General features: G+C 47.1%; 1 protein-coding gene across 1 annotated transcript in view; it reads right to left on the bottom strand.

Moving 5' to 3' along the window:
- Positions 1-738: 738 nt before the first annotated feature.
- The window catches only part of c23h8orf34 (chromosome 23 C8orf34 homolog), a 55,089-nt gene continuing 46,497 nt past the window's right edge, over positions 739-9,330 (bottom strand). The window contains exons 12-15 of the mRNA XM_056584785.1: positions 6,697-7,172; positions 5,199-5,295; positions 2,094-2,132; positions 739-1,179 (exon numbers count right to left, since the gene is read on the bottom strand). Coding sequence (XP_056440760.1) covers positions 1,172-1,179; positions 2,094-2,132; positions 5,199-5,295; positions 6,697-7,172 — 620 coding nt within the window. The 3' untranslated portion in view covers positions 739-1,171. The remainder of the gene's footprint in view (positions 1,180-2,093; positions 2,133-5,198; positions 5,296-6,696; positions 7,173-9,330) is intronic.

The raw sequence follows: 9,330 nt of genomic DNA, 5'->3' as shown, positions 1-9,330 counted from the left end.
AATATTCACCAGTGTCAAGTGAGAACAACTTGTACCCCCTTTTGCAGAACAATTAATCAACTCCGATCTGAACAATTTGTTCTTCGGGAAATGCGTCTGGTTTTAACACACCATAACACAATAATAAAATGAGGCTACATGATGACATTCTTCCTCCTTCGAAAAATCCACACCACATTTCCACTGACCATGAGTCAATGTGTGGAACGCTATTAATCCTATAAAAAAAAATGAGATTTGAACAGCAGAACGGTGCGCTGAGCATGGCAAAGGATCCATCCCCAATAGCCCGGTTGGTCAGAGAAATATGTTGCATTCACAGGTACCTTCCTACGATGGATTTATACGAGGTGGCTTTCTGTGGATGTGGATATATGTCACACAGGGGCAGGGAGTGGGGAAGGGTTCCCATGCTCACGGGGCATCACATTGAGGACATTCACGTTGGCCCCATGTAAGCTTCCATCGCCCGAACCACTCAACTATCAACTTACCAAAACTAAACTGAAGCAAAATATCCACTAGTGACATACATCAAATGAGGAACAAATGGTCCACGATTTCATACAGTATTTTTTATTTGCTCTTCAAGAGGCACCATTTTCAAATTACAATCCACAGGCTCTTCGATTCTTGTTTGCATGTCAAAATCATATAAAAGTCATACTTAAAAAATGAAAAATGTATAATTCGGACACTGACAAAAACAGAACCTGACAAGTAATTGTGTGAACCGAAGGTTTTTTCGATAGCATAACAGCATTCTTTGTAATCTCTACAACTATGTCTTTCAAAGTGCTACATCCGGACAGTGCATATAAAGGACTTTTTTCCTCTAAACATACATAAGTGTGTGCTGCCCTAAACATAATTTATTATTGGGCTTAAAAAAAAGAGTACATCTCTTTTTATTTTTTTTCTTCAAGTTCAATCGCATGCTAAAGGGCAGACAAAAATAATTAGCATATTGCACCTTTTTTTTTCTATTTCATGTGATATCATAGAGATTTCCAAGGGCTACATTGTCTATGAAACACTAGCATTTGTGAAAAAGTATACAATCTCTTTATTATTCATATTCTAAAAAAATAATTGTCCCTGTACACATATTCAAAATGTCCAGTGGTTTGCATAATAGTTTGATTGGATTAGTGTCCCTGGTCTTTCGTCGTTAAAGGCCTGTGAAAATAAACAAATATCAGTCTCCTAGAAACCAGTCACATCAGACACATTCAACCACTAATAACAATAATGAACCAGCAAACATTATAAAACAGACCCCATAATATTTAAATGTTCCAAAGCTAGAGAAAAAGTCCATAATGACGCCCGGCGTAACTTCACGGAACTCCATACGACCGTACTTGACGCCATGCATTCTGGGAAACTGAGGGGGGGGGGGGGGGGGACTTCAGAGCTTTTGGTTTTTCTGGTTGCCGTGGCAGTGCCTTGGCCTCTCCCGGACCGAGAGGCAGCCGGCTGGCCCCCGGCTCTGTGATCTCCGTCCAGACTGGCACAGCCATGCTGCGAACTGTGGGCACCCTCGGAGCCACAAGGCCCGCCGCAGACAACCTTAACCCAGACTGACTCCCCCCTCCTCCCCTTCCCCCCCCCTCTGGTGTTGACGCTGAGAGGCCACCCGCAGCCCACCGCCGCATGTAAACTCAGAAACCCAAAGTGACTTAATGGAACGGGGCAGGGGAGAGCTCCTCAACCCGAGGCCGTCTGCCCACAGCGGAGGGGGAGGCGCCTCGGCTGAGGCCTTCAGGGTTATTGATAGGTCTAGAAATAAAATAAGGGGGCGGGAGACCTCCTCAGAATACCATTGGCACTAGTTTGTGTGGCGCGCCACGGCTCGACAGATGAGTCCACTGACAGACAGGCGGTGGGGACACTGTCATAACAAGACACTCGATGAAGCAAACAGCCCCCCCCCCCCCCCGAATAGGAGAGGCGCGCCTGCGGTGGTCCCAGTAGTCTCGGGAGGTTAGGGTTAATGCAAAGGGGTGATGCTCATGCCAAACTATGGTCACTGCTGTAGGTGTCGTGATGTTTTTCCTTTGATTTGAGGTGTGTGAGCAGACGGTTGTTACCTGAGAACACAGACCTCTTCTTGCCGTCTCGTACTCCGCCTGCAAACGACAGGCAATGTCGTTAGACATCTCTATGTTTGAGCATGTGATGCAACATTTCAACAGGCATGATTGCACGTTAAAATACAAATATGTTACATTCTCTCTCTCCCTCTCTCTCTCTCTCTCTTCTTCTCTCATTCTTTCTTTTCCTCTCCTCCCCTTTCCCCCCTCCCCTCCCCTCCATCCCCTTTCCATCCTCCCCCCTCTCCTCCCCCCTCCCCCTTCCCCTTTTCCCCTCTTCCCAACCTCTCCCCTCTCCCCCCTCCTCTCCTCTCCTCCCCTCAATCCCTCCACTCTTCTCTTCCTCCCTCCCCTCCTCCCCTCACATCAACCTTTCCCCTCTTCTCCCTCCCTCTCCCCTCTTCTCCTCACCCTCACCTCTCCCCTCTTGTCCTCTACTATCCAGTATGTAATGCGTTCCAGAGTATTACTTCCTCACTTTCCCGGAAATTTCCAAGTGTTGATGAAAAATAACCCGAAATAACTCATACACAGCTCAGAATAATTTGAATGACCTATTGCATTTTTTAACGTTTCCCCCCCCACCCAAAATAAGGCTGTGTCCTTGATCGCTCTGACAGCAACCCTTCCTGTACACTTGACAGGTGTCAAATGCTACGGTGCTGATTCCATGGCGGGGCGCCTTATGTTTAATTCATGGCACTCAGTGGTGTGGTTGGGGTGGAATCGCTTAGTCCCAGACAATGAATAACAAAAGGCAATGGAAGTGAGAAAGAGGACAAACTCCTTTTCATCTCTGGTCGCGGTATGTGTGGTTGGCCTCATTGTGGACGTTTGTAAAATAACAGGAAATAGCTCCGGGTTTGTAGCCCATTATTTAGCGCTCACTATGGACCTGGCGCTGGCCGTGACGCCAGCGCAGGATTGGGGCCTGAAAGGGATCGCCACGGGTCTAACGAAGCCAACCATGTACAAGTGTATACACACAGACACACACAGATACACACAGACACACACGCAAGCCCATGCATGTATACAGACAGAGACGGTTACACACGCACGCAAAGACACAGTTACACTCACATAAAGCACATGCATGCCTACAGACACAGTAACACACACACGCACTCAAACACACACATAAACACGCAAGCACATAGATGCATACAGACAGAAACGGTTACGCACACAGGCAAACTTACACGTAAAAGCACAAGAACACATACAGACAGACACAGTTACAAACACACACGCAAACACACACATAAATACGCAAGCACATGCATGCATACAGACAGACACAGTTACACACAAACGTGCACGCAAACAGAGACATACCCACCACACGCAAGCGTGCACACAGAAACTGACACACAGACTCATGCACGCATACATAAGCATATGCATCCAGAGAGACACACAAAGACACACAACTACTTGCACTTACACAAAAAGGAAGACACATGTCTACATACAGGCCCAGAGACAAACAAACATACACAAACACCACACACACACATATATACAAGCATGCATGCAGAAACACGCACATACTCATACACAATATAAATTCTAACGACTCATTTGTCACAAATCGCAGCTGTTTGCTCTATGGTTGTGTATGAGTATGGGTCAATGAGGTGTGTGCGTGTGTGTGCGTGTGTGTGCTTGTGTGTGCATGTTTTTGTATGTGGCCCAATGCTTCTCTGTGTGGCTCACATCCTCTGTAAACACATCATCAACCCAACCCAAAGTCATTCATCTCCGGCATCCCATCTGGTTATTAGGAAGGGGAAGAAAATGACATAAATAAATACCCCAAGTTATGTGCCAAACAATATCAATGGAGAACTTAGTCACGTAAAGGAAATATTTCCTTTTTGTCGTTTGGTGATGAGTGATTGTTGACTCTCTGGTGGGCCGTAATGCGGTCCAACTCGGATTGCCATGTGCACTCCATTTTCTGTTCTTAGTAGCGGCTTGTAACCTTTTGTTGTTTATTTTGAAAACAGCAACATCGGGCAGATAAGTGCAAACTGGGATGAGTCATCATCGATCAACAACATATTTTAAGTATTTTCTCTGAATCTAGTTCACTCTCACACTTTACCTTTTGCTCCTCCATGAGAATGTGCAAAGCAATTCTTTCTTGAAATATAGATCTGTATATTTATATCAATAGGAGGATCAGGGCGATATAGAATTCTCACCATAAACGTTAAGAGAGCATGAATTTGATGAGACCATGGCGAATTGAACACCACTCTTGGCAAACGTCTGAGACGCAGCCCGTATTACTAAATACATTCGTAGGATTTATGGAGTGGAACCGTGAAGGGGTTCCGATCGAATGCAAAGCCATTTTCAGTATGACATTCTGCACCGTGTCCATGCCAGGCCATTATTATGATTGGATTTACAACTTACAACTGAGAGAGAGAGCGAGAGAGCGAGAGAGAGAGAGAGAGAGAGAGAGAGAGAGAGAGAGAGAGAGAGAGAGAGAGAGAGAGAGAGAGAGAGAGAGAGAGAGAGAGAGAGACAGAGAGACAGAGAGAGAGAGAGAGAGAGAGAGAACGAGACAGAGAGAGAGAGAGAGAGAGAGAGAACGAGAGAGAGAGAACGAGAGTGAGAAAGCGATGGCCGACTGTCAAATAGATTTTAATGGAGATGAATCTCTTAAGACTTGCCAGGAAAGAAAAACCTTTGACGGTGTATTCCCACTCATAGCCTTACTAAATATCCATGGAAAAAAATCTACGTCTTGCTTATTGTGCTTGACCTGTCAATTTGAATTTCTCTAAGAATCGTTATATGTACATGTAAACTTCCCAATGTGATGTCCTTTGAAAGTACATGCATATTAGTAACCAAGAACAGGACGTGACCTTCGTATCGCACCATAACGGAAATGACTATTGAAAAGTCGACATTAGAAGTGCGGTGTGCAGTAATACATTGTGACCTGTGTGGATTACTGACAGATTCAACTTGAACTCCAGCTCGGAGGATGAGACGAAGTGCGGCACTTTTACTGTGGAAAAGAAAAAGTGTTTGTGACTGGGACATTCACAGCAATGGTACTCTACAACGATCCTCACTCACTCCTGTCCTGCTCAGGCGGTTCCAGCATGTCGCCCTCCGGGTCACTGGGAAGGTGCCAGGGCTGCCTGATGCCCTGTAGCTGCTGGTAGAACTCATCCTGGGAGGAGTGGAGAGGAGAGGGGGGGAGGAGAGGAGAGGAGAGGAGCAGCGGAGGGGAGGGGAGAGGGAGGAGGGACCAGGGAGGGAGAGGACAGGAGGAGGGAGGGAAGGTATGGTGGGAGGATGGGGGGAGAGGAAAAGACAAAAGGGGAGAGGAGGGGGGAGGGAAAGAGGGGAGAGAGAATGTGAAGACAGCAAAGGAGAGGGGAATAGAGGTAAGGGGGGGGGGGGGGGAAGACAGAAGGAAAAAGAGGAAAGAATGAGAGAAGAGGAAAGAAGAAGACGAAGACGAGATGAGATGGGAGAGCGAGAGCGAGGACAAGAGGGGCGGAGGAGGGCGAGGAGAGGAAGGGAGGGGAGAGGGAAGGCGAGAGGAAATGCAAGAGATGACAGAGAGGAAAGACAAACAGAGCATAGGGTTAGAAAGTCCTAAACGATGGCTCTAATTAAACCCAACATCACACTGAACCATGAGGAGAGCAACCCTCTGAGACATCAGCACTGCACCGAAAAACAAAAGAAACAAATGTGAACCAGAGTATGTGATGATTCACAAGTGCAGCATCATTCAAACTCACAGCTGATTATATATTCCTTCATATCGGGTATACCGCTGGGCAAGGCCTTTGGAAACAAACGGCTCATAAGCAAACCGTGCGCGCTCCAGGCGGAACACAGTTATCTAATTTCTCAGAGCTGAGGCGTAATGAGGTTCTTAAGGTCAGAAGCGAGGCAAGACAGTCATGGAGCTCAGCCCTGCTGGGATGAGCTGCGAGAGCAATGGAAAATAAAGCAACAAAGAACCGTCTTTTGTTCAATTGGTGTTACCCAAAAGGTTCAGAGTTCCACTGTGAGAGCAGCCAATCGACAGGGCTGAACCCCTGGTAACGCGGCCAGGTGGCCCCAATCAGTTTGAAACGCCTCTGTGGCGTTTGTTATAATCCGTCTAGCCGCCTACCACGTTTACGCCTAGACGCTCAAAAGGGGATTGATATATTTCAGACGGCCATTAATAGCGATTTATAATTAATTGGCTCTGCGTTTCAGTAGACCATTTAATGAGCAAACCTCAGGAAAAGACACAAAAAGTTGAAATGCGTGTTTCAAGCAGAAGTGAACGTTTTACACATTGAATGGTAACTACTGTATAGACTATGAGCAGCATGTGAAATGACAAAATAAAGACCATAATACACAGCCAGGCTCAGATTGGGGACATTGTAGTCATTGCTGTGCGAGGCGCTATCTCAAATATCACTGCCTAGAAAGGAAAGTCATTAATTAACAAGGATGAGCCTTTCATGACTACAATACAAAATAAGATCGATATAGAACAGGCCGCAGGTTTTTGCACGGGTGTTGAAGGCAAAAAATAGATAAAAAAGGTGTGCTATCTCACCTCAGAGAGGTAGGCCCGTAGGCTGGCCCCCAGGCTATCCGTGGTGCTCAGCCCCGGCGGAGTGAGCAGCGGGCGGGGACGCATGGGCTGACAGGTGGGCGTCACGGGCCGGCTCCGGGACCTCCTGAAGGTCACCTCCTTGTGGCCTCCAGAGCGTGACATCAGGCTGTTGGGGGTCAAAGGCCTGCTGGGGGTTCTGGGGGTTTGAGTCCTGCTCCCGGGGTTGCTGACGGTCCGACCGCCGGTCAGCGAGCTGTGCTTGGGGCTGAGCATGGGGAGCCCCCCGGAGCTGGGCTTGGAGGAGAGGCCGCCGGCGGGGGACTGGGGCCTGGAGAGCAGGCTCTGGAGGGGCAGGGTGTTGGGCAACGTCCTGTGCTGCAGCAGGGGGCTGAGGAGGCCGCTGCTGGCCGGGTTGTTCAGGCCTCTGCTGGTCATCTTCCCGGCCTCGGCCAACTTGGCCAGGTCCTTTTCCACCTCTGCAGAACGAAAGGACGAAAATAAATGGACAATTCTGAAAGTATAACGATAGAAGTTTGATCATAGAGAAGTACAATTATAGAAGTACAATCGTAGAAGAACCATCATAGAAATACGTACAGGGAAGTGACATCATAGAAGTACCATCATTTAAGTGAGCACAGAAATATGATCAAAAGGTAGGATCGTAGAAGTAAGATTATAAGAGTACAATCCTAGAAGAACCATCAGAGAAGTACAATCTTACAAGTGCCACCGTAGTAGTATGATCCTAGAAACAGAATCCCAGCAGTGCCGTCATGCAAGTACAATCATAGAAGACCAATAATAGAAGTACAATCATAGAAGAACAATCAGAGAACTACACTCATAGAAAACGAGTAGGGTATTGTAATTTAAGACCAGGGAGAGGTTGTGTTTTGGGGAGTACGTCAGAGGCTGCATTCTCATCGGAGTAATCACGTCCTAAAGACAGTTATTATCCAGTCTTCGCCCCTGGTCACGGTCGAAAGTGTTTGTAGACACGGTAAACAGTGGTGAATCGTGCTTCCTCTGGTGGAGATGAAGGGTTCCTAACGGCCCTTCAGCAGCGCCTGGTAATGTTTTTCTTTTCATCATCCTGTCTTGTGTTCGTGTTACCGGGAACCCTGGTTTGTTTGCCTCGTTTGGTAGTCCCAGAAAGGCTTTTGTTTGTGCAGTAGGTGATGCAGCCAAGTCCTGCGATCGGCAGCTGGGTCATTCTTTCCTGGGCTTTATCCCGTGCATTTCTTTCTAAGTTCTTGGCCCGTAGGAGCGAACCCAACAGAGCGCTCCGAGATTTCAACGGGAGAGGGAGAGTTTTCACCAGCGAGTCACGACGATCCCACGCCTATTCCCCGTTGCCAATCGTCTAAGATAAGTGATAATGTCTGAATAACCCGTAGAGACGTGACAGGGTTTAAGGGTAAACCTCAACTTCCTTTCTTATGAATAACAAACAACATTATTTTTCCTCTCAAAAATGCAAAACACATGCTCCCCCTTTCCTGAGCTTTTTATCCGGGATGTATGGAAAGCATAAACAACAAAATGTCTGCCATACTTCTCCGAGGGCCGCTTTGGGACCTTCTCCGACTTGTTTGGATCATAAGCAGAATGTGTACTTCAGTCTGGTTCTTCCCGTATTCCATGCATTTAATGCAGTGACATGCGTAATTGAATTGCAGTTTCTGCAAGGAATCAACCCTGATTATGGGGTAAGTTAAACGTTACAAGCCGAGATACAGAGCAGAAGTTGAATGGCGCAATCTCAGCAAAGGCATTAATAACCCGCGTGTGTCATCAATTATATTGTGTCCGTGTTGGTTGAGACGTAAAAGTCTTCTACATGTTCCCTCTCTAGACGTTAAGATGGGGGGGGGGGGGGGGGGGGGGGGGGGGGGGGGGGGGGGGGGGCAGAGAAAAGGGGCTGATTGGTAATTAACTGACATCATTTTTATATATAATGGCGGCCGTATGCAACCATGACAAATTACATTCCAGAGCCACATGTTGAACATCTCGCTGCTGAATCTACGAAGTACGATAAGAAAGCAATTCAAAGTAAATTAACGTTCATTATAAAATACGTATGTTATCATCATCATCTCTGAACGAGTTGGGGGAAAAAATACCAGATTTCAACCCTGTGACCCTTGTGCAAACTCTACCGAGATCACACCCAGACACGCTGTTTGATTCCACCGTAAACAGGATACGGTGAGTAGCAACCAGTTCCCATAAAGGTGGTATTTTTATCCTAAATTATTTACTGATGTCATAATAACCCCCCCCCCCCCCGCCCCCACCACGCTTCTCGGTAGGAGAAGTTGAAGAGTGTCACGATTACGCTCCAAACCGTCGCTCTTCCCGGCCTCGCCGTTGCGCGCTACCAAGTAGCCTAAGACAACCAGCTGTGGGGAGAGAGAGGTTTCCATGACGGCTGGCTGTGTCCAACGTTGACATTACTGCGGGCCCTTTGCACATGTGCAAGATATAAAATGACAGCTCAAGAAAATAAATCAATGATACGGCAAAACACATGCGGTATTAATCTATGACATTTTCTGTCTGATCCCGCTTCTCAGTGGTAAGACGGTAGAGAGAGCGAGGAGGGAGAAATCGAGATGGGATGAGGAG

This window comes from Gadus chalcogrammus, chromosome 23 (genome assembly GCF_026213295.1).
Source record: "Gadus chalcogrammus isolate NIFS_2021 chromosome 23, NIFS_Gcha_1.0, whole genome shotgun sequence".
Lineage (NCBI taxonomy): Eukaryota > Metazoa > Chordata > Actinopteri > Gadiformes > Gadidae > Gadus > Gadus chalcogrammus.
This window is presented reverse-complemented; position numbering and strand designations above follow the sequence as displayed.